We start from the raw sequence: 25,172 nt of genomic DNA, 5'->3' as shown, positions 1-25,172 counted from the left end.
GTAGGACTCTGGATGGACACCATTCTAACACTTGTTTCCTGAGCTCCGCCGTTGGCTCGAAGGCTCCACGGAGCTGGTCTGAGGTGACTTTTCTCTGAACACAGGATTTCATCAGGTGGCCGTGCCTATAGACAAAGCAAAAAATTCGCTCCGCCCAGTCTTTTGATTCAATGATGCTAGAGACACTGAAATCGAAACAGAAATTTTGCGTGAAGTCACTTTCGGGTAGTTAAGTAGGCTCCAAGACCAGAGTTAATGAACCATAGGAAAATAGGTTCTAGGGATGGGGGTTTTATTGTAATAAATCATTGACTTAGAGGGGCGCCTAGGTGGCTCGGTCGGTTAAGCGTCCGACTTCGGCTCAGGTCATGATCTCACGGTCCGCGAGTTCGATCCCCGCGTCGGGCTCTGTGCTGACAGCTCAGAGCCTGGAGCCTGTTTCAGATTCTGTGTCTCCCTCTCTCTCTGCTCCTCCCCTGTTCATGCTCTGTCTCTCTCTGTCTCAAAAATAAATAACGTTAAAATTAAAAAAATCATTGACTTAGAGAAAAATGCTTTCTAAAATTTCCCGGTCCTGTTTTTCTTTAATCCTCTGAATGAACAGTGGGGTAGTCTCTGCGTTTCTGGGTTATTTCCTTCCCAGCCACCTGGTAGTAATCCAAAGGGAAAAACAAGTTTGACTGATTCTGGGAAGCCATATTTCCTTGCCGTTCGCACGTGGACCATAATGCTCCATTTTCCACGAAGTAAACAAAGAACACTCTGGAAATTTTGCACAAAGAAAAATTCACATTGATCGCTACAGTTGAAATCACCTAGAGGGGAAAAAAAATAGTAAATTAAGTAAAGGGAAGGCTCAACTTTCACTAGGACCGGGCTGTGTTTCCAGAGATGTCCCTCTTTGAGGAAGCAAGCGTCGTGGTGTCTCGTCCCCCTCAGGGGGCAGCCCGTGTGCTCGAGGCCAGACGCTCACTCCTTCTGCCTCATTCCTCCAGCTGTAGAGTGGAGTCAGAGCTATGTCCCTGTCACCACGGTGACACCCTGAACACAGCTGCTGTACCAGTGGGAGGAATTCAGACTTTTGCCTAAGAATGTCATCTCGTGACAAGGCCAGACCCCGTGGGCTTGTGTTTCTCCCTTTGCCAAGGGGGTGTCAAAACTGGAGACTCCTCTGCCCCGTCCCTCCCATGAGAGCAGCCCCTGCCTACAAACTGAGGGAAATGAGCAAGAAAAAGCAGGCCCTAGCTGGAAAGAAGGTGTCACGCTCAAGACTGGGCATTTTGAGAAGAGGGTGGTAAGGAGGTTCTTCCCAGAAGTACTGGTCGTGGGCAGGACACTAGAAGGACCGATCCAGAAGTCGGAGCTGGTAAGAGAGGAGCCCCAGTGTCCCTCCCCTCCGTCTGAGGGGCCCCGGGGAGGCGGCAGTTTTCAGAGCCAGCGCGAGGGGGATGTGGAGAGGCCTCCGGGCTTACCTGCCTCCGTCCGGTGCCACCTGTGGATGCGGTCCAGGAGGCCCCCCCTCCCTGGCGGATGGGATGGGGTGCATCTGGAGGGCACAGGGGAAAATGGGGCAGCGTGGGTCAGAACGGTTCTCTCAAAATAGCCTCCCCCACTCCCGGAAAAAAAAGGCATCCTTGCTTTTGCTCCCGCCGCCCTTCTTTGTCCTCGGATGGATACGGCTCCCCCTCCGGCCCCCTGCCTCACCTGTCATTTTCCATCCTGTGTGTTGCCCTTGTTCCGTGTTCGGCCAATACTGTTAACGTCGGGCAGGAAAAAAAAAAGCTACGTCAAAACATCTCTTTTTGCCACTAACAGCGTGCGGCGGGCTCTGCCATGAGAGTGACACAGACCCAGAACGTGGCTTTACCCTGAGCTCATTGCGTCCGTTTTCCTCAGTACGCCCCGTCTTTCTCCACGGCCCCTGGCTGACCCGACCCTGGCTGCGTGCCGCCCAATGGCACCGGGAGAGCTTTGGGCCACTCCCCAGCCAGCTTGCGCAAGTGAGGATTCCACACTGCACACCCTTTAGACGTCAACCTTTCTGGCCCTCTTGAGTGACAGTTAGAAAACTGTTCAGATAACTTGTCGATGCCCACGAGACCAGCAAGAGTTGGTATTGCCCAAAGGGCTGTTCGCCACACTGTCTGCCCCCCCGGTTTTTCCCACGTTTGAACCACGAGCCGCTGACGAGACTTTGTCCTTGATCAGACTAGTACTGAGTCTTGTTGCAAATACATTTGTGAGAATCATTAATGATGAAGATAGATAATTGTAGAAGATTGAGACAGATGTGAGTGTGTGTGTGTGTGTGTGTGTGTGTGTGTAAGAATGGGGTCAGTTTTCTTCAAACCATTCATTCTCTTGCCTTTACTACATTCAGTGAATGGCTTCTGTTGGCAAGATGGCTGACTAGGGGTGCCTGGGGGGCTCAGTCGGTTGAGCGTTGGACTTCGGCTCAGGTCATGATCTTGTGGTTCGTGAGTTTGAGCCCCACATGGGGCATCACACTCGTAATGTAGAGCTCGTTGAGATTCTTTCTCTCTCTCTCCCTCTCTCTCCCTGCCCCTCCCCCACTGGTGCTCGCACACACTCTCCCTCTCTCTCTCAAAATAACTAAAACTAAAAAAAAAATTTCTTTTTTAAATTGAAAACCAATGGCTGACTGGGATTTCAGTCCTAGGCATCTTCATTTACATCTTGCTTCCTGGTCACTAAACGGGGGAGGCAGGAGGCATGAGTTCCACGCTGGCTTCGCTGTATCAGGATGTTGAACTTGAAGCCATCACTTTACCTCTTTGGGGCCCAAGTATCTTATCTATAAATACAGTGAGCGTGAAGTGCAGTTACTCTCCAAGTGAGCGATGTGGAGTCACTTAGCCATTTAATTAGTACTAGGTGTGACTGTTAATATACAGGCAACTATTGGGATTGGGGCAAAGACCTTCCTGGCCTTCGGAAGTCAGATGTTTCAGATACATAAGGAAGGAGGATGCTGGATTTCATGCGGCCGTAGGACATCCCCGGTTCTGCCTGGCGTGTCAGCTGTGAAGTCACCATGTGCCCACCGAGGGGGTCATCAGCCTGTCAATAACCTACACGGGGAAGGTTTGAATAACAGAGCAGAGCGGTTTCAAAGACCTTGTTATCATCTATAGAGTCAATAACTTACAACTTTCAAAAATCCCCGAATACAAATTCACACAATTTCGAGTTGTTTTAAAACGTTATCAGGCCATTAATCTAACTTTTAAAAGTCCCTTAATAGGGGCTCCTGGATGGCTCAGTCGGTTGAGCGTCTGACTTCGCCTCAGGTCATGATCTCACCGTCCAGGAGTTCGAGCCCCGCGTCGGGCTCTGTGCTCGTGGCTTGGAGCCTGGAGCCCGCTTCGGATTCTGTGTCTCCCTCTCTCTCTCTGCCCCTCCCTTGCTTGCGCTCTGTCTCTGTGTCTCTTTCAAAAGTAAACAAGCATTAAAAACTTTAAAAAATAAAACATACATAAATAAATAAATAAATAAATAAATAAATAAATAAATAAAAGTCCCTTAATATACTTAATCATAGCCTGCGGGTTTTTTTTAAAAACCTTTTTTAAAATAGGTTTGCAGCAGGCTGAACCGCAGCAACGCGAGGGCAAAATGACTTAAGAGAATTCCATAAAAGTTTCCAGAGCAACCATAAACATATTCAGTGCGCGGTCTGCTTTGTGTACAATGTATATGCAGTAGGCTGGGCTTGACCTAAGGGGTTTGTGTTTGTCCTCGCGCCTTGTACACGACCTACAGCCAGAGCTGAGTCTGAATCCCCTTTTTGCTCTTTGCTTCCTGTGAGGCCGTAGGGAAGCCACTTCGCTCCTTTGAGCCTCGTTCTTCCATGGCGAGGAAAGGCCTACCTTTTTTTTTTTTTAATATTTTTAAAAAATTTATTTATTTCTGAGAGACAGAGAGACAGAGCATGAGTGCGGGAGGGGCAGAGAGAGGGAGACACAGAATCTGAAACAGGCTCCGGGCTCCGAGCCGTCAGCACAGAGCCCGACGCGGGGCTCGAACTCACGGACCGCGAGATCGTGACCTGAGCCCAAGTCAGACGCCCAACCGACCGAGCCACCCAGGCGCCCCACCCCCCAGCCCCCATCTACTCCATTTTTATAGGTGGATGTTTCTTATCACGCATGAGAGTTTATTCAATCAGTCCATTCTGACTGGAGGTCATTAGAGCCCTCGTAATGGTATCACAGGGCGCTTTGCCATCTGGACTGTGGTGCAGGTGGATAGAATCATAATAAGATCTTCTGGTACCTAAATGGGCTTCAAGATGGGTCTGGGTCACATCATCGTTCTCACTTTTAATACGTCAAAGCTGTAAAAACTGGCTGGAAGGTTACCTGTCACCTGCCCAACAGAGCAAAATTAGCATTTCTTCTCCATCCGGTGAGCGTTCCATGTTTTCAGTGACCTGTTTATTCTGAAACACTTCCATCAAATTCAAGCATCGTTCTGGATGAACTATGACCTAGAAGCAGAAGGTCCTTCCTTGGTGAAATGACCCTACATTTTTGAATTTTAATTACTATTTTCCACGTGAAATAAATATTGACCCTCCTACTCAACCGTAAAGGCTTATTGATTCTAGAAATTGTAAATGAAGGTGTTCAGTGTTATTCTCAAACACGTTCACACTCATGCACATACTCACAGACTGCTGGAAAGCGAGGATGGCCTTTTCCAGGAGGAACAATGGTCTTGGAACGATTTGTTGATTTCCTTTAATGTTGGTTTCCTGAGAAGCAAAATTTCAGAAGACCCTCCATAACCATTTCTTCGAAGAAAGAGAAACTGAAGAGAACCTATAGGAAAGGCTGGTTTGGATTCTGTCGTGGGAAGTCTGTGCTTCCCCACTGGTAACAAAAGCCGTGAGGGCAGGTAAGATCTACAGAACCGAGTTAAGTATAGACCGAAGACTGGGGCTACTTTCAGAAGAAGAGTTCCGTATCCCCGAGATCCTTCCTAAGGTCAACACTTATTTCACTTTAGAACTCCAGAATTTTCCTCGAGTAGACGATGGAACAGAGAGTCAGAAGCCACTTCTGTTTTGACAGCACCGAGATGTTCTTTCTTTAGCTGTCAGAATCTTTAAAATTAATAAGACTGCCATTTTCCCAGAATGTAACATCCACATCAGTTGTGTTTTGGACTCCCGATGGAGTTGGGCGGAAAGTTCCATGAGGAGGAAGCCGACATACCTACTGCACAGCGGCTCTCCCAGCATGATGCCCACAGCAGCAAAGTCAGCAGGAGTGTGTTAGAAATGCAGATTCTTGGGGTGCCGGGGAGGCTCAGTCAGTTAAGCATCCGACTTCAGCTCAGGTCACGATCTCACAGTTCGTGAGTTCCAGCCCCGCGTCAGGCTCTGTGCTGACAGCTCGGAGACTGGAGCCTGCTTGAGATTCTGTGTCTCCCACTCTGTCTCTGCCCCACCCCCACTCACACTGTCTCTCTCTCTCTCAAAAATAAACATTAAAAAAAAAAAACCTTGACACAATGCTTAGAGCAGCATTGTTCATAGTAAGAAAAAAAAAAAGAAGAAATGTAGATTCTCAGGCCTCCTCCCAGACATACTGAGTCAGCAACTCTGGGTGCGGGGCTGGCGGTGGCTCACAAACTGTGTTTAAACCAATAGGGTAAGTTTGAGTGGCCTGCTGCTCTTGAGTAAGACAACACGAGCTTTCCTTCGTGTGCTGATGTGAAATCCGTTCCTGGGAACCTGTTACTTCACTGTTGTTACTTCAAAAAAATGTGCCTAGGGAGGGGCTCCTGGGTGGCGCAGTCGGTTGAGCGTCCGACTTCAGCCAGGTCACGATCTCGCGGTCCGTGAGTTCGAGCCCCGCGTCGGGCTCTGGGCTGATGGCTCAGAGCCTGGAGCCTGTTTCCGATTCTGTGTCTCCCTCTCTCTCTGCCCCTCCCCCGTTCATGCTCTGTCTCTCTCTGTCCCAAAAATAAATAAACGTTGAAAAAAAAAATGTGCCTAGGGAGACCATATTGGGCGGCCAGTTGCCATCAAAGTTTAAAAAGTAAAGAATCTATGCTGTTTCCCCTGACGTGTTAGAAACCCAGTCACTAGGGACGCCCGGGTGGCCCAGTCGGTTAAGTGTCCAACTCCGGATTTTGACTCAGGTCATGATCTCACGGTTCGTGAGTTCGAGTCCCACATCGGGCTCTGCGCTGACGGTGCAGAGCCTGGTCGGGTCTCTCTCTCTCTACCCCTCCCTTGCACTCTCTCTCTCTCGAAGTAAAATAAATAACCTAAGAAAGAAAGAAGGAAAGAAAGAAGGAAAGAAAGAAGGAAAGAAAGAAGGAAAGAAAGAAGGAAAGAAGGAAAGAAAGAAAGAAAGAAAGAAAGAAAGAAAGAAAGAAAGACCCAGTCGCTAATGAGGCAGGAAAGAAAAATGTCTCGTGAGATGATATGTGACCCTGGGGACAAAGAGGCTGCTGTTCCTCCTCCACCAGGCAGCCCCCCAGCTCCCACCAGCACAGCCTCTTCTGTGGCTAGAACGGAGCAGTCTGCGTCCTGTGGATTTACAGACACTCCCGTAAAACAGCATTCTCCTTTCCTGAGTGTCCTCGCGCACATCTGTCCCTGGCTCTCCCCTTGAATGCAAATGTTTTGGCATGCTTTGCTTCCCTGGGTAAGGAGAGTGCCTTGCTCATTGGCATTTTAATAAATATTTATTTGGTGGTGGCCTAATTCATTATTCTCCTTGTCAAACCTCACGGCTGCTGCCAGCACTGAGCGCACGTGCATTCGGCCGACTCCCAACTGCACGGTCGTGGGTCCTCCTCCAGCGCCCCACGGAGACTCACTGAACAAATCGTCAGCACGTTTTATTTTTATGTTTTATTTTTAAATATTTGTTGTTTTTTTTTTTGAGGGGGCGTGGGGGGGGCACAGGCAGAGGAAGGAGCAGAGAGAGAGGGAGACACAGAATCCGAAGCAGGCTCCAGGCTCCGAGCTGTCAGCACAGAGCCCGATGGCGGGGCTCAAACTCATGAACTGCGAGATCATAACCTGAGCCAAGGTCGGATGCTTAACTGACTGAGCCTCCCAGGTGCCCCTTGTCAGCACATTTTAAAAGGTTGTGCTATAAAAGTGCAAGTTGCACGAGCGTTTTCTCCCTTGACTTCTTAACAGCCCCAGTGAAGAATGTTATTAGTGTTTTCAGATGAGGAAATCGTGGCCCCTGGAGCTTTGCTGCCGAGCAGTGAGGCCTCCCAGCTCTTCCCATTCTCTGACCTTCAGTGGCTCCCTATTATCTGGGATAAGTACAGACTTTTTAGATTGGACAAGACGTCTGTCCGCACGCTGATATCTCTGTTTTTTCCAGCTGAATTTCTTATCCCTCCTCCACCACGCCCACCCTAAGCTACAGTCAGAGTAAAACCGCAAAACAACACTCACGGGGCCCTCACCGTGTGCCAGGCTCTTTAAGAGCAGTAACAACTCGTAACAACTTCTATGAGGTCCTGGCCCTGTTACCATCTCCACTTTACAGATGAGGAAACTGAGGCACAGGGAAGCTAAGAAACTTGACCCAAAGCCCTGTAGCTACCTCATTTGCATGCATTTGCCCACACACTCACTCTGTCTGGGGTCCCCACGCCTGACTTGGGTGCCTTGCAGACCCCAACTTTTCTTCCAAGCCTCACTGACAATCATCGTCACGAAACCTTGCCTGGTCCCTTCTCCCCCGGTGGAAATCCCCCTGCCCCATTTGGGCCCTCAGTGTACCTCAGTATGAGCTCTTTTTTTTCTTTCTTTCTTTTTTTTTTTTTTTTTAATTTTAGAGAGAGAGAGTGCGTGAGCAGGGGAAAGGGGCAGAGGGAGAGAGAGAGAGACAGAGAAAGGGAATGAATCTTAAGCAGGCTCCACACCACAGAGCCCGATGTGGGGCTCGATCCCACGACCCTGGCATCGTGACCTGAGCTGAAATTAAGAGTCGGATGCTCAACCGACTGAGCCGCCCAGGCGCCCCAGTACAGAGCTCTTTTGTACCCCTCCTGTTACCATAAGCCCCTCAAAGACACAACTGGCTTTTAAGCTCTTTGTACGCAGAGCCCTGGATGCTCTGCAGAGCCCTGGATGCCTGGCCCAGGTTAAGAAGTCCTTACTCAGCCGAATGCTGAAGGAAGGAAGGAATGAATTGATGGAGGTACTGCTTCCCGAGTTGGATGTTTATACACCAGACCGGTTTGGGGGTGGCCGGGAGTCTGGGGGAGCGACCGGCCTCGTTCTGATTGGTCTATGTCTCTTGGGCAAGCTTCTGAGATTCTAAGTCCACCCTGATCTGACTAGGGGACAGCAGCTCAAGCTCGCCCTAAATACAAAGAGGGCAGGTGTAGGTCCCCCAGAAGGCAGGATGAAACAGCCCTCTGCAAGCCGGGTTCCGGGAGCAGAGCTCCATGATGAGGACCCCGCCATGCCATACAGCCGGTGGCAGCGTCCCTTCTACCGAGCCACGATGGAGCCTCCCTCTGCATCCTGGTCTTGGAGGAAAGCAGGTTCCATACGATACAAAAGGCCCTGGGGAGCGTCTCCGTGGGACCAACGCAAAGTTAGCTTTTACAGCTCGGCAAGCCGAGGCTGCAGACCACCCACCACAGCGCAGGCGAAATGCTTCTGGCATTTTCTTCAGATTCGACGTACCCGGAGGGCTTTTAAATGCTCCCGCGCAGGAGTGCCTCTTCCCGATCAGGCGCCTCTGGTTTAAGGTTGCCAAAGCCCCCCTGCCCCGCAGGGAACACACGCTGCCCTCCCAGGCCTCCTCCACACCCCGGCTTTCTAGTCACTTGCTGGAATACGGGGACCTGCTTTAATTTGTTGGGTTGTTCTTTTCCCACCCTACCCTATGCACCCTGGAGGAGAATGCGGTTAGGTGAAGACCGGACTTGCACACGTTCGTCCTTGACCTCCATCTCATTCTCTACACCCGCATTCTATTTTTTTAATGTTTGTTTATTTTTGGGAGAGAGTGGGGAGGGGCAGAGAGAGAGGGAGACACAGAATCCGAAGCAGGCTCCAGGCTCTGAGCCGTCAGCCCAGAGCCCGACGCAGGGCTCGAACTCACAGACCACGAGATCATGACCTGAGCTCAACCGACTGAGCTCCCCAGGCGCCCCTGTACACCCACATTTTAAAAAGAAAATAAAGAGGGGCGCCTGGGGGGCTCAGTCAGTTTAGCGGCCGACTTCGGCTCAGGGCATGATCTCACGGTCTGGTCCTTGAGTTCGAGCCCCGCGTCGGGCTCTGTGCCTGTTTCAGATTCTGTGTCTCCCTCTCTCTGACTCTCCCCCATTAATGCTCTGTCTCTCTCTGTCTCAAAAATAAATAAACGTTAAAAAAAAATTAAAAAAAAAAAAAGAAAGAGAAAACATGTCCTCCGCATAATCCTCGCTATTAGAATTCCCCGTTCTGCTTTGAACATGGGTCCTGCCGCCATCGAGGGCTTCTCTGCCAAGCAGAGGGGCAGGGAGGGGGACTCCAAAGGGCCAGCGGCTCACCCCTGGCCAGAGGGGGCAGGAGTTTCTCTCTCACACTTACCCCCGGCTGGCCTTCACCCCCTCCTTTCTCCAGCGCATCACCCACCTCCCCCGCGGGCTGTCCAGGTCTGTCCCATGCCATCGTCCTCAGCAAGCCTGGGGCTCACTGGAGGTGAACTGGGTGACGGTTGCTTCCATTCCAAGCCTACGACTTGAAAATAAAGTAATCCAAAACGGAATCCCTTTTACGTCATGAGACCGGGCTGCCCCCGTGGCCCCCCAGTGGGAACAGTGTGTGTTTCACGCGTGTGTAGTGGAACAGCACAGGTACACTTCTAAGGAGAGAAATGGACAGACAAGGAATCGGGGGTGACTGTGGCTAATGCCGGGGTGAGTGCACTCTCGTACTCTTTCTTATTGAGGATGAAAATCTAAGACTTACCAAGGGCCCGGGACTTGGGACTAGCTTGGCGTCTTTCTGCTCCTCTAGCCGCTTCTCCCCTTCTTCAGCGTACGGGGGTCGTGAGAATGTAGGGCTCGGTGCGGCAGTCCAGTGAGTGCCTGTCAGCCTTCGATGCAGGTTAATTTACCCAACTTCCTAACTTTCAGCTAAGCCTGTTCCAGATTTCAGCCCCTTGACCCCAAAGTTCCCCGGATGCCTGTTCTCACTAGGACACGTACCTGATTCTCCTCTTGCCTGAGACTGAGGCTACGGGGTTCCAGACTGGACAAGAGCCCAGGCTTGGGGGGTCGCGTATCACGGTTCTTTAAGGAAAGGATTCCCCACTTGCTCCGAACCCACCTTCCCGGTGGGCCCCAGGGATGCCTGTGCTCCCACCGCCAGGCAAGCAGCCTAGAGGCCGGCAAAGTCTTCATGCTGAACGGACAGTTCTGAACGGACAGTGCTCCTATCGAAAACGGGCGTCAGAGATGAATACCAGAACGTTACATACCTTGGGGCGCCTGGGTGGCTTGGTCGGTTGAGCGTCCGACTTCGGCTCAGGTCGTGATCTCACGGTCCGTGAGTTCGAGCCCCGCGTCGGGCTCTGTGCTGACAGCTCAGAGCCTGGAGCCTGTTTCGAATTCTGTGTCTCCCTCTCTCTCTGCCCCTGCCCTGTTCATGCTCTGTCTCTCTCTGTCTCAAAAATAAATAAACATTAAAAAAAAAATTAAAAAAAAAAGAAAGGTACATACCTAATTATTAGATGGTAAGAATGGCTTTTTGTTTTAGACAACAGGTTGTTTATTACGGTGTTTCCCCGGATTCCGTGCGGTATCTGGCAGCTGGTATTTCTAGGTGGTCCCGAGACTGGGTCACTCGACTTATTCTCAGAGTTCTGGGTGTCACTTCCCTAGACCGGAAGCCGTGGGATAGTAAAAAGTCCCAGGCCCAGGAGAACGCAGCAGTGAGGTCCAGACACAGCGTCAAGTGTCCGCTTAGCAAGCTGCAGTTTTCATATTTATAATAAAATGGCCTGCAGAAAAAGAAAAGTAACTTTCCCTTTTGTCCTGGTGTTTCCAAAGGCAGACAGCACCTCTCTGGCGACAGACGGGCTCTGCGTCGGCAGATGTGACATTTCCTGAGCGTCCGCTATTTAATGACAGATCTACTATTTAGCTGTGCAGTCGTCACACATGAGTGAGCTTTAGCGGTAAATGGGCCCTTATTAACAATAAGTGCCAATGCCAAGCTGTGTGCGCCTGAAAGAACTCTGATGCAAGGCGTGCCCACTGCTCCTCTCTCAGAAGGTCCTTCTGTGCCGTTTTATCTCTGGGATGGGGTATTTCAAAAGATAAAATATAGTAACCACAAACTAGCCACAGTAGTTTTCCTTCCCAGCATTCGGTAAAATCTGCAGTTGCCCCTTCCCCAGGATTTACCAAAATTCAGGCAGAAGAAAGAGAGGCTGGGAATTGGAAGTCCTGAGCTTAACCTTGGATCTGTAAACATTGGTGGGCCCGGGGCGAGGTGGCCTCGGCAACGCCCTGCAGCAGTGGGGTGACACTTTGTGTCTCCAGGCCTCTTGTGTGCCATAAACCAGTAAGGTTCACGGTCTCCTGAACCCCTGGGTCAGAGGTGGTTGAAGGCATTGCTGGGAGAGGGGTGACCTTGTGTTAGGTTCCTGACGGCGTATGCTCTCACAGGGCCGCCCCGTGTGTGGGTTCAACGTGACCGTGATCGTTATGGAGACCTGCTTTGTGCCAAGGGCTTGGCACGACTCTTTGCCTAAGAATCACGTAAATCCTTCCACGTAGGGATTATTATCCCGATTTTACTGATGAGAAAGCTACGTTAGAATGATATGTTTAGGGGCGCCTGGGTGGCTCAGTCGGTTAAGCAACCGACTTGTGATCTCGACTTAGGTCATGACCTCACAGTTTGTGAGTTCAAGCCCTGCATCAGGCTCTGTGCTATCAGTGAAGAGCCTGCTTGGGATTCTCTCTCTCCCTCTCTTTCTGCCCCTCTGCCACGCATGTGCACACGTGCTCACACTCTCACCACGTAAACTTTAAAAATAAAAGAAAATAATAAAATGTGCACGGTCACACAGCTGGTAAGAGCTGGCGTCTGACTTTAAAGTGTATGATCTTTCCAGTAGACTCATACCCTCAACAATAGTAATTTGTACATGTATATTATAAATTTTTAAAATACTAAAATTTCAGGGGCGCCTGGGTGGCTCAGTCAGTTAAATGTCCGACTATTGATTTCAGCTCAGGTCATGATCTCACGCTTGATGAGTTTGAACCCTGTTTCGGGCTCTGCGCTGACAGTGAGGAGCCCCCTTGGGATTCTGTCTCCCTCTCTCTCTGCCCCTCCCCTGCTCGTGCTCTGTCTCTCTCTCAAATATAAATAAATAAACATTGAAAACAAATTGAAAAAAAAAACGAATAGCGGGCACGTATTAAACACTCATGTAGCAGCACAGTCATAAGCGGCTCTTTTCATGATCACCGTAACCCCGCTAGGAAGGTACTGTCGTCAGGACGAGCTTCTAGATAGGCCTGCGGGAGGTTAAATCACTCGTGCAGATAACACCGTGGTAAACGGTGCAGCCAGAGCTCAAACCCAGGCAGCCTGTGGGCAGAGCGTGTGCCCCAGCCTCCAGGCTACCCTCCACATGGTCCTAGGGAGGCCAGGCAGACAGCAAGTGCCCTTACCCTTGGAGCTGCTCGTCCGGAGAACCCCACGTCCCACTTCGCGTTGGACCCAAGAAGGACTGTGTCTTAGGATGCGTTTTAAAACCCGCTCATCCATGCGAAATGAGTTCCCTAACACGATGAGCTAAGAGATGGGGCCTCTTGTATGTAGGCCGCTGTCACAATTCCAGTCCTTGCTGCCAGACCAGCCCCTGAAACGTGCCTGCCTCCACCCTCCCAGCCCGGCCAGCTTTTCCCCGGCCTGCTAATTGGAGCGAGGGACCTCGCTCCCAGAGGCTGCCTGGCCCCCAGCAGCCCTTCCCTGGCTGCAGACCCCCCTCCGGGCCATGCTTCCTCCCTGCTGGGCTTGCGGGCTGAGGCTGACACATGCACCAGACAGGAGCTTCGGGGAACTTCCCCCGCCCCCCCGCCCCCACTCCCCGAAGCACTTCCTTAGCGAGCACATCTCATTACTGGGCTCCATTTTCTGGTCCTGCACATGCTCCCCTCACGCTTAGCTTTCTGGTGCTACCACCTGTCACCTTTCCCGGCGTGGCTTTTAATAATGTAAATCTCCCCTCTCTGATGGCATCACCGCTCATCATGTGCCGTCTGGCGCCACATGAGCTCACCCACTGGCACCCCTGAGAAGCCGGCCACCCAGCACAGAGACAGTACCCTGTCTTTAAGGGGGTTCGGCTCTGGCCCAGCCCCCCAATGAACAGGTTCAGGCTCTGCTGGCTTTGGTGGAAGGGACAAGCCTCTTCTCTGGCTCCATCTGACCCAGGACGCTCACTGCAGGGCGACTGGGTCAGGGGCCCCTGCCCTTTCACCTTCGCCAGCGGGCAACCGGCTTTGGGCAAGTCACTTAAGTACCCACTGCCCTTAAAGTAAGGATGATGGTGATAATGGCCATGTTAACGTTTCCCTAATAAAGCTGTTGTGGGGAATCAAATGGAAATAAGGATGAGAAGGTCCCCTGTAAATATAAAATTCGGGGCGCCTGAGTGGCTCAGTCGGTTAAGCATCTGACTCTTGGTTTCAGCTCAGGTCAGGTCATGATCTCATGCTTTGTGGGTTCAAGCCCCACGTCACGTTCTGTGCTGTATGGAGCCTGCTTGGGATTCTCTCTCTCCCGCTCTCTCTGCCCCTTGCCCGCTCATGTTCTCTCTCTCTCTTTCTCTCTCTCTCTCTCTCAAAATAAATTTTATTAAAAACTTTTACTGGGTGGCTCGGTTGAGTGTCAGGCTTCGGCTCAGGTCATGAGCCTGTGGTTCATGAGTTCGAGCCCCGCGTTGGGCTCTGTGCTGACAGCTCGGAGCCTGGAGCCTGCTTCGGACGCTGTGTCTCCCTCTCTGTCTGCCCTACCCCCACTTGTGCTCTGTCTCTCTGTCTCTCAAAAATGAATAAACATTACAAAAATTTTTTTAATAAAATTTGTAAAGAAGTTATGGCCATGGTACAGATGGCTGGTGATGAGTCAGTGATGAAGTCACTGATTTTGTCAACACAGAGTAGATGCTCCCCCAGATAGGCCAGGGGAGCTCTCAGCCTTGTGGCATCTGCCCTCCTAGCCCCCAGACTCAGCACCGGATCCTGTTCCCCTGGACCTTTTCTGGGGGAATGGCCCCATGAACCTTGACTGGGTCAGTAGGACTACTATTGTAGTTTGGTGCAAAGAAACTCTGTCCGATTTAGTTTGATTCTGCAAGTAACTGAGCTGTGATGCATGGATCTGTATAATTCTGTAAAGATAACTATGTTTGGATGGAACACAACTCTCAGATATGTTTAAAGGCTCCCTCTGTTAACTTAGGGAGCACGGCCCTCTCGTCCACCCATCCCTCCCAGGATCAGGGTTATTCGAGACTTCCAACAGCTCGTCTGTCAGGTCAAGCAGGCACATTGGGTAAATCCAACGGGAAAGGAAAGTCATGCATATGGGGGTCGGTGTGTCGGTGCTGGGTTAGCACTAGAATCTTAGGTTATAAAGTGGAGAGTGCCCTTTACGTAAGAGCTGGAAAATTACACCTTTAATCCCCTTTGGAAACTTTTACAGTAGATTTGTCAGAATGTCCTAGGCACAGAAGGATGTGGAGGGTTGCTGAATTTCGTGGTAGGCCAGAAAAGTAAGAGTGCTGAGAATACATACTGGGGGCACACTGTTTACAGCTCCTGTCCTCTGATCATCTCTCTTAATGTCTGGAGAATCTTCTGGAAGGAACTAATGAGCCATAAGCAGACAACATGAGCGTATCCAGAACATCTGATCAAGACAGGAAAGAAAGGAATGAAATAAGGGAAACAGCACATCCAGATTTTAGAGGTTCAGATCAAATTCAACAGGGAGCGCGTACCTTTGCAAAAGATAGAAGCAGACCACGTAGTCTTTAATTTAATTTGTTGGGGGGGAGGGAGGAAAGTCATTTGATCCCATCGCTTCTGTCACTATGTATGGGCAGGCTCATTCAAGAATTTTTTAAGTTTTAAAATTAAGGCTGGTAGGGGCACCTGGGTGTCACAGTCATTTAAGCGTCCGACTCTCTAACTCTGCTTGGGTCATGATCTTGCAGTTCGTGAGTTCGAGCCCCGCATCAGGCTCTGTGCTGATGGCGTGGAACCTGCTTGGGATTCTCTCTCTCCCCCGCCCCTCTCTCCCTCTCTCTCTCTCTCTCAAACTAAATAAATAAACTTAAAAAAATAAAATAAAAATTAAGGCTGCTAGAAAGGCTTCTGATGTCATTCACCTGGTGTAGAAAAGTCTATTTACACTAGTTGATTTGAGGAATATGCCTTCTTCTTGCCTTCCTTTTTTCTTTTGTCCTTTCTTCTTTCTTCCTTCCTTCTTTCTTTTTTCTTTCTTCCTTTCTTCTTTCTTGAATAATACTTTATATGTGTGTACTGCTTTATATTCTGCCTTTATTTCTTTGTTGCTTCCCACCTGTCCTTCAAGACAGGGGTCGTGGGTGGTACAACAGCCCAACTTTAGGGGTATGGAAGCCAGGGTCCACACCTGAAGTCACACAGCCACTCAGTGGTGGTGACGTTTGGACTAGAACCCGGTCCCCTGGCTCCTAGCTCACCGTGGTGCCCATCACACCTGGAACCTGTAAGAAAGGAGATGGGCTCATCCCATGCAGGGACCCTTCTGTTATCTCTCATTTCTCCCTCAAGAGCTGAACCCCACCTGCAAATCTAGGGAAAGCAGGAAAGTCACCCTGGTGTGCGGTGAGGTCAGCACAGTGCTCCCTCCGCGGACGTCCAGCCTCCACTCCCACCAGGCAGGGCTGGGGCACCGACTCTGGCTTTCTCTCTTCTGAGGCGGACAAGGTCGCCTAGAGGACAGAGTGATGGATATTTCTGTGGCTCACGTCTGTCACAAGGAACCTCAGCATCTCCATCGTAGGCGCCGGCCTCAGCAGGAAAGACGCAGGGTCCTGGAACAGACTGGTTCTGTGGGTTGGCCGTTCTGCCTCAGCCGACGCGCCCTTCGGTTCCAGACTCTCCTCCGAACCATCCGACTTGTTCACTTTTCTCACTATTCTTGTTGGTGGATTTTGACGAACCTGTCACACTGGGCTCTGGTTTGCCTTGAACCCTTCCCAGACATGTTTTAGGAACTTAGGAATAGATCTGGGGGCACCTGGGTGGCTCAGTCGGGCTCTCTGGTGTCAGCACAGAGCCTGCTTCAGATCCTCTCTCTCTCTCCCTCCCTCTCTCTGCTCCTTCCCCGCTCACTCTATACAAAATAATAAATAAAAAAAAATTTAGGGGTGCCTGGGTGGCTCAGTCGGTTAAGCATCCAACTTCAGCTCAGGTCATGATCTCATGGTCCATGAGTTTCAAGCCCCACATCAGGCTCTGTGCTGACAGCTCAGAGCCTGGAACCTGCTTCGGATTCTGTGTCTCCCTCTCTCTCTGCCTCTGCGCTCGCTCTCTCTCTCTCTCTCTCTCTCTCTCTCTCTTAAAAATAAGTAAACATTGAAATTTTTTTTTAATTAAAAAAACAAAGAACAGATCTGGAAGGCTCAAAGACAACTCTAATACTCTGCGATCAGGACAAAAATGATGCCCAAATGGCATTTCTTGTGAGGTTGATCTGACTTCATTTGATTCATTTCTACTGACCTGATTCTTAAAAAGTTGTGGACTGGAGGGCACCTGGGTGGCTCAGTCGGTTAAGCGTCTGACTCTGAATTTTGGCTCAGGTCATGATCTCACGGTTCGTGGGATTGAGCCCCATGTCTGGCTCTGTACTGATGGCACAGGGCCTGCTTGGGATTCTCTCTCTCTCTCTCTCTCTGTCTCTCTCTCTCTCTCTCAAAAAGAAATAAACTTTTTTAAAGAGTGTGAGCATGGACATCAATGTAAGGAGATTCAAAATATAAAAGTGTAAAAAGACGTGCAAGGTGTCAGCACTTAATTGACTCTGAAGCCTCTGGCCTTGTAGGGGAAACGACGTATCCTTGGTGACACAGGTGCACTGAGCATTTCCCGTAGTCGCGACACGGTCCAGGGGCCAGTCACTGTCTCCTGTGTGTCTGTTGAGGGCCTTCATTGCGGGGCCCCACAAAGGACTGTAAACAAAGCTGGCACATGAGAACGGTGACGGGTGGTCTCTCCCCACCCCCACCAACCTCACCACCATCCGTGGTCTTCTCTGTTGCTGAGCGAGCCTTCCAAAGGTCCCGCTGGCCAGAGCCTTCCTTAGAGTCTGATGCAAACCTCCAGCTGGGAAGCTTCTGGGTAGAGAGAGGGGCAGTGAGGAGCCCCCTACGTCCACACCGGGTTCTCTTCTCCGTGACTAGAGATGGACACGAACATCTGTGCACATGATCACGTGTGGCGGCAACAGTGAGCGCCCGCGGGGACCACCCCTCAGGAGCCCCCGTGTGGTGGCCACACCGTGATGGAGCGTCCACACAGCCCAGGAGCGAGGTTCTGCCTCTGTCGATGAGTCTCTCGCAAATCCTCCTGGAGTGTCTCGGGCCGTCCAGGGAGCGGGGGCTGCCGTGGTTGATGAGCAAGACGCCCAGAGCTGCAGCCGGCCCCACCGGCCACCGAGCCATTAGATAGATGAGGCAAAAGAGGGTTCTTGACCACTGAGGATGGCTGTTGGTCGAGGAAATGCCAACCTCCTGTCGTTGGAATGTGTCCACTCCGACCGCGCCCTGGTTTTCTGGATCTCATTTTGCCAGTCCTGCCTCTGCGACTGAAAGCAGGGACCGTCCCCCCTGCCCTAAGAGCTGGGAGACAGCTGTGGGTGTTCACGACGGCAGGGACCCTCTCTGTGCCCCGGGGCAGCAGGGACAGGAAGGGCTGAAGCAGGTGCCCCCGGGAACCCACCAGCATCTGCAACAAAAATGAAAGCTTGTGGCAAGTCCGGGGGACCGTCTTGATCACAAGTGGTATCTTCAAAGCGCTTTAATTACAGAGGATTAAGCCGAACGCCAAGTGCTGGAATGAGGGAAGAACTGGCACAAAGGAAGTCAAGCAGAAAAACCCAATTTCCTTCCTTTTAGGGGAGAAAAAAAAATATCCATTTATTTAAATGAACTGCGAAGGAAAAGAATGGCATTTCCCCACCCCCACCCAGAGTTCAGTGGGTCTTGAAAGGACTGCGCGTCTCCTGGGCCAGACCGGCGGCCAGCCCCGTCAGCCTGTCTGCAGAAATTGGAGGGCAGGCTCGGAACTTCATTACGATGCAGGAGCACCCCCCACCCCCCACCCCCGGACAAATGACTCGCTAATTCAGCCCCTACTCTCCCACGTCTCCGTGCGGGCCCTTGCCTGGCTTAGCTCATACTTTACATTCAGCACCTCTGGTTACCCAGAAATTGCATGTGAAATGGTGAAATCGAGAAGCATTGGGCCATGTGACTCCATCAGTGCTGCCTGGCATTTGCATCCTCTCTGACTTGTAGCGCTCAGAGGCCGGGCTAGGGGCTTGGCTTACGGAAAGCCCGGAGGCCCCAGACACTACCAAAAGTTGCCGTCTGAATATGTGCCCTCGGCACACCTGCTGTGTGACTGGGGCAGATCTACCCGCACGAGCGGGGCTGAAATCAGCACGGAGACGTTCGCGGTGAACGAGAGAATTCCCAGAACGGAACGTAGACCAATGTGCTGCTTGCTGTCACACACACGGTGACGGTGTTTTCCTCGTAGGAGCCTGCGAGGACCAGTGCGTAATCCGTAGCGCTGTCTGCAGGGATCCCCCGTGGCATCCCGTTTGTGATTCACGGGACCCGGCGTCCGGGGCGAGAAGTTCTAAAACCTTACCGCTAACACGGTGATCAGAGAATGCTAGGATGTCACAGTTCAGAGGGAGGCGAGTATGGGGGAAGGAGGAAGAGGGAGAGAAACAGGAATCACGCACCCACCCTGCGCTGGTTACTCTGCAGGTCAATTTCTTTCATTCTTCCCATGGTCCCCTGAGAGAGGCCTCGTTGTCCCTATCACACAGGTGAGAACACTGAGGCTCCAAGAGGCTGGACCACATACGGGAGGCAGTACTTGTCATGATGTAAAAAGTATGAGCTTTGGTGTCAGGACAGAGGTGGGATCAGAGCCCAGCCTTACCACGAACATTTTCAGAGCTTTGGGGCAAGTTCTGGAGCACTAGTTGTCTCATCTGGACAAGGGTACCTATGCATTGGCTTGTCAGACTCAATAATGTCCTTTGGGTGACAGCACAGCCCTAGCACACAATAGACCCCCAGGAAATGGCAGGAATCCTTATATGACACCCCCCCCCAGCAGGAGAACCAGGATTTAAACCCCGAGAGCCTCACCCCAGCCATGGGTTCCTTCCACTGTGACACCCGGCCTCCAGATCCACCCTGAGTGCTGTTCTGAAGGGATGGGAACCAGCACCGCTGGGACACAGCCAGGGCAACCGACGAGGCCCCTGCCCGTCAACCTTGTACATTGCAGGCCAGTTCCCGTGTCTCAACAGACAGGGAGAAGATAAACAGGAGGGTGCCCTCGCTCCATTATGCACAACGAAGATTATTCTCGGAGCATTTCTGCATGTTGGAAATCTTTTATTTAAAAATGTATAAACCCCTCTCTGCGAAACTGCCTGACTGACATTTCATCAGACCTGACAACTGATCCGATGAGGAAGGCAAGACACAGAGATGAGGTTTAAAAGAACCCTCTACAGAGCTGCAGGGTTCGCCACGTGGTATTATAAAAATCATCTGGGGGCGCCTGGGTGGCTCAGTCGGTTAGGCGTCTGACTTCAGCTCAGGTCACGATCTCACGGTCCGTGGGTTCGAGCCCCGCGTCCGGCTCTGTGCCGTGACAGCTCTGAGCCTGGAGCCTGCTTCGGATTCTGTGTCTCCTCCTCTCTCTGCCCCTCCCCCACTCATGCTCTGTCTCTCTCTATCAAAAAATGAATAAACGTTAAAAAAAATTAAAAAAAAAAAAGAAAAAAAATCATCTGTCTCTCTCTGTCTGTTACCCTGTGTATCACCAGCCTTTGTGTCTTGGGAGCCTAGCCCAGTGCTGGAATATAGCAGGTGCTCACTGCCACATTTGGACTGAACTAGCAACACAGAAGCAGAGGCTGATAAGGGCGCAAACACCTTCCGTTCCCCAGGACTTGAGCCTCCAGAGCTGTGTGTGTGGCTGCAGCTTGACTTCGGCTCACCTTAGGGCTCGGGGGGCAGGCGGTTTATTTCCATGAGTGCTCCGCTAGGCCGTGGGGGTGGAGCGGGCTGGCGGTCGTGTCTGGTCCGTGGTCAATTCCTCAGGAGGCGGGTTAAAGGGACCCGCACCTGGTTCCCACCGAGACGCGCTTTCCTTCCCTGAAATGACAGCTCCTGTGCACTCACTTAATGGGATCCCAAATAACACGTTTCGAACGAATCTTTTTTCACCGTTGCTCCTTGGAACACATTTCAAATGCTGGCCATTAAAAACAGGCCATTTCACAAGCCTTTCATGATGACACTAATAACTGTGGGTTTTTGTCTCCGAGAGTCCTGATGAGCGGAGGCGAGGAGTAAATTATGGAGCTAACGTTTATGTCTGTGGTTTATCGATCTGTGAGGAGTCCTCTTCCAGGGAATTATGCCAGCCCCCAAACCTCGGCCATCAGATTGCCTGTTCGCCTGTGTGACTGGCCCACCAGCATACAGTTAATTTTCAGTTTATATTAATAAGAAGATAAAGAACACGATGTGCCGTTTCTGTAAGAAAGTAACGGACGTAGCAAAACATGCCACCTGGTAGTTACAAACAGGTCAGTTTTCCTGTTATGTCGTTATTATTTCCAGGTTATGTCGTTAACCCGTGTCATCATGAGAAGGTTCCCTGCCGCGGTGGATGCTCGTGTCCCCAGAGTGCATAGAGGGTGCCCCATCATAAAGTATCCAACGACGTCACTGCACGTCATTTCCCGCCTTTGTTTCCTGCAGGTGAAAGTCATGCTTCGCATCTGTTCCACGTTGGCCCGCGACACCTCCGAATCCAGCTCATTCTTAAAGGTGGACCCACGGAAGAAGCAGATCACCCTGTATGACCCCCTGACCTGCGGAAGTCAAAACGTCTTCCAGAAGAGAGGCAACCAAGTTCCCCCTAAGATGTTTGCCTTCGATGCCGTGTTTCCTCAAGATGCTTCTCAGGTGGGTGTGGCCCCTCCCACCGTCCCCAGCCACAGGCTCAGGCAGTGTTGATTGGTTCCAAGAAGCCTTCCCCGTCCACCAGGACCTGTGAGCTGGGAGGGTGTCTTCCGGAGTGTTCTGATGTGTCAGTTCTTCCGGCTGTACAACTTTTGGAAACCCGTGGGAGCTCCGTTGAATAGTTCGGTCCCGTTGAATTATCGGTGTCAGGCCTCGGGTGGCATCATCGTGCCAGGATTTCAACACAACACATCCTTGGGGAGAAGGAGGAGGGCGGAGGAGGGCGCCAGTCCGCGGATGGCTTACAGAAGCAGGGACTGGAAGGCAGAAGCAGAAATTTTAGGAACAACAGCGTGAAGATGGTGATGCGTGGGGTCCGTTAAGAACACCACTCCTGCCTGGGCTCCTGGGTGTGTCGAGGAGTTGGGTTTGAATCAGGCAGAGTTCTAGGGCCCTGTGGGGGGCAAGTCCTAGTGAGGCATTGGTGTGGCAGGCAGGGAAACTGAGGCTCACATGCAGTCCTGCGGCCTGAATCAGTGAGGTGGAGTAGAGGGGAAGGAGAGAGGCGAGGGACAGCCGTCCTATTAGTTAGCTGGTGATGCGTTACAACTCAGGGGCTTAAACCAACGAGCATTTATTATTCCTTGTTAATCTATGGTCCAGCCGAGCGTTCTTCCATTTCTAGCTTGGCGCACTTACGTGTCTATCCCATGTTTGGGGGCTGCCTGGCTTTAGGCTGGTGTAGAATCCGCGTTGTTTCTCCTCAAGCAGCAGGCTCTCCGGGGCTTGCGCTCACGGCGGTGGAATGATCCAAGTACACACGCCTCCCGAGGCTAGTCTTGGCATTGACAAGGCTTGGCTTCTGCCGCGTTCGGTTGGCTCAGATCTGAGGGGTGGGAAGAGACCCCGCCTCTTGAGTGGTGGCACTGCAAAGTCACCCTGCAAGGGGCGCGTACACACACACACACACACACACACACACACACACACACACAGGGAGTGTGGAGAGTTATGGCCGTTCTGCTCCGAGTATAATTTGGAGGCTCCTTGGGGGCCCAGAGTGCCAAGATTCCTGGACCGGAGCTCCTGGAGCCAATCCCAGTAAGAACAGATGTCCACTGGAAGATTCAGTCACACCATCTGGTGCAGTTCATCTGCAGTGAATCGGCACGGCTGAATCTTCCGGTAGACGCGTCACCCAGGTTACAGGTGTGCGGTGACCTGCCTCGCCTGCGTCCTGGCATCAGACGGCTGCATCTTCGGATGCGTTTCCGGCTGGCCCTTCCCAGGATTCGTACAAAACAGGGTGCTTCGGGGTGGCCAATGCCTGCAGCGGAGCCTGAGGACAAGGGTGCTCGCAGCTCCTGTTTGTTTCCGACGCTGCATCCGAGTGTAGAAAAGAGGATACTCACACGGGCCCCGGAATCATACCACAGACACACAGTGCGTGTTACAGGCTCCATTCGTTAACAAGCTGGGCACATGGTTTCCCCAAAGAGTTTCACCACGAAGAGACAGAATACAAAGAAGTTCCATAGTTTCTCTCTGACTTTTGTGTGCGCGCGCGCGTGTGTGTGTGTGTGTGTGTGTGTGGTACCACCCAGCTCGCTAATCTAAACCTGACATCGTGTCTAATAAATGGCCTGCACGTAATGTAACTAACACAGTTAAAACTTTTCTGAAGCGGTTCTCCCCAAGTTGCAGAAATTCCAAAGCAAACCCTAAATGAAGTGCGGGCTGCTAATGAGTTTTAGATTTATTCCCGAAAAGAGCCATTTTTAATTGCTCACGTTTGCTTACATTTCACACGGGGCTCCACGCGACTGTCACACTCGCTTCCGGAAGCTTCTCTTTTGCTAAATCCGCCAATAATATAATGCATTGCATTTCTCTATTCAATTTGTGGTTTTCGGGAAGTTTCATGTACATTAACCCACTGGACTCTTCTCGGAGTCTGTGCTGTGAAAGAGGGAAGTTTTGCCATGTTCACATCCTGTGCAAGGAAACTGAGGCTCAAAGATGCGGCCTCTCATTCGTAGTCCCTTCCCTGAGCAGACCTCGCTTCCTGCTCTCCTCCCCGTAATCTCTCTGTCCTGCATCTCTGACCTCCCGCCATTTTATTCGCTGTTTACTAGCAGTGTGTCCTTGGGCGGGTCACTGCACCTCTCTGGGCCTCAGCCTCCTCATCTGTAAGCTGAAGACAGACCCAAATCAATGTGATTCATTGAGCCGATACATACGAGATGCTCGAAATAGAGCCGGAGCGTGGCGAGGATTCGATAACTGTGAGCTGTCTCTGACTGTCGTGTCATCACTGATGACAGTCATGGTCAGCCTCAGCGCCCGAGAGGTGAGCACCCTTTGAGCCTCCGAGGCAGGAAAGCAGGAAAGTGAACGCGGTGGCTTCTGCTCTCAGGTCCTCAGTGGGCTCATGAGCTGCAGCCACCAGGGAGGTCCCAGGCGGTGATGAACTTGGCTTTCTCTCAGTCTCTCGGGACATCAGCTAAGCAATGCTTGGAACAGTCCTTGCTCCTCACTGCCCTGGTGGACCCTCCCTAGGACCCATGGTGGCCTTGGCAGTCATCAGCTGCCTCCTCCGGGGCAGACCTCCACTGGGTCTGGCTGTGGGAATGTGTCTTAGTCCGTTTGGGCTGCTGTAACAAAACAGCACAGACTGGCGGGCTTATAAACTACAGAAATTTCTTTCCCATAGTTTTGGAGGCTGGAAAGTCCAAGACCAAATCCTTCCCAATTCACAGCTGTCTTCCCGCTGAACAGGGTGAGGGAGCTCTCTGGGGCATCTTCCCCAAGAAGGTTGATCTCGTTCATGAGGGTTCCACCCTCATGACCTACTCACCGCCCCCCCCCCACACACACACAAAGGCTTATTTCCAAATACCATCACAGTGGATGTTAGGTTTCTTGTTTTTTAATGTTGATTCATTTATTTTGAAAGAGAGCAAGCAAAGCAGCGAGGGACAGAGATAGAGACAGAGACAGAGACCAAGAGACAATCCCAAGCAGGCTCCACACTGTCAGCGCAGAGCCTGATGCAGGGCTTGAAACCACAAACCGTGAGAACATGACCAGAGCTGAAATCAAGAGTTGGACACTTAACCGACTGAGCCCCACAGCTGCCCCTGGACGTCAGGTTTGAACATAGCAGTTTTGGGGGCACACATTCAGTCCCTCGCAGGAAGGGCGGTGGGGAGGACTCCAGCATGTGGGTAAGTGGAGGCTTCCCGCTGCCTGCGTCTGTGCTAGGGAAGGCTCCCTGCCTCTCTGGGCCCCCCAGACGGAAGGCAGCAGGGGGCCCCCAGGGGCCACTGTCAACCACTAACAATATGAGATGGACAGGCCATTGACCACTGGAACTGCAGGAATTCAGCAAGGGGAGCCCCGTGAGGCCACTCCCGTGTCTCCTGTGGCCACTGGCCTTTGCACAGATGATTCTGGTCCACACACAACCAGCTCTCTCCCTGCCGCCCTCGTCTATTTGGTGGCTGGCTCCAGGTGGGGCTGTGAGCCCCCTGGCCCCCCTCCTCACTTCATGTCCAAAGGAGGCAGAGTTCATGCAGCAAGAACTTCTCCCCCCTCTGCAGAGGTGCCCATGGGGAGTTCCAGATTCTACTGCTCGGGGCGCCTGGGGGCTCAGTGGACTGGCCTCCGACTTTGGCTCAGGTCCTCATCTCAACGGTTCGTGAGTTCAAGCCCTGGGTCGGGCTCTGTGCTGACAGCAAGGAGCCTGCTTAGAGTCTCTCTCTCGATCTTTCCCTGCCCCTCCCCTGCTTGCGTGCATGCTCTCCCCCCCCACACACACCTTAAATAAATAAATAAACATTAAAAAGAATATTCTGCCTCAGTCTCAGG

The 25,172-nt window shown here is 51.6% G+C and overlaps 1 protein-coding gene across 4 annotated transcripts in view; it reads left to right on the top strand.

The window, feature by feature from the left end:
• KIF26B (kinesin family member 26B) overlaps positions 1-25,172 on the top strand; it is a 477,608-nt gene that overhangs the window by 362,963 nt on the left and 89,473 nt on the right. For all 4 annotated transcript variants that reach the window (XM_023247495.2, XM_045048974.1, XM_045048975.1 and 1 more), the window contains one exon: positions 21,099-21,305. In XM_023247495.2, the coding sequence (XP_023103263.2) occupies positions 21,099-21,305 (207 nt within the window). The remainder of the gene's footprint in view (positions 1-21,098; positions 21,306-25,172) is intronic.

The sequence above is a fragment of the Felis catus genome, chromosome F1 (genome assembly GCF_018350175.1).
Source record: "Felis catus isolate Fca126 chromosome F1, F.catus_Fca126_mat1.0, whole genome shotgun sequence".
Lineage (NCBI taxonomy): Eukaryota > Metazoa > Chordata > Mammalia > Carnivora > Felidae > Felis > Felis catus.
Note: the sequence above shows the minus strand (reverse complement) of the source record. Positions and strands in the feature narration are given on the sequence as shown.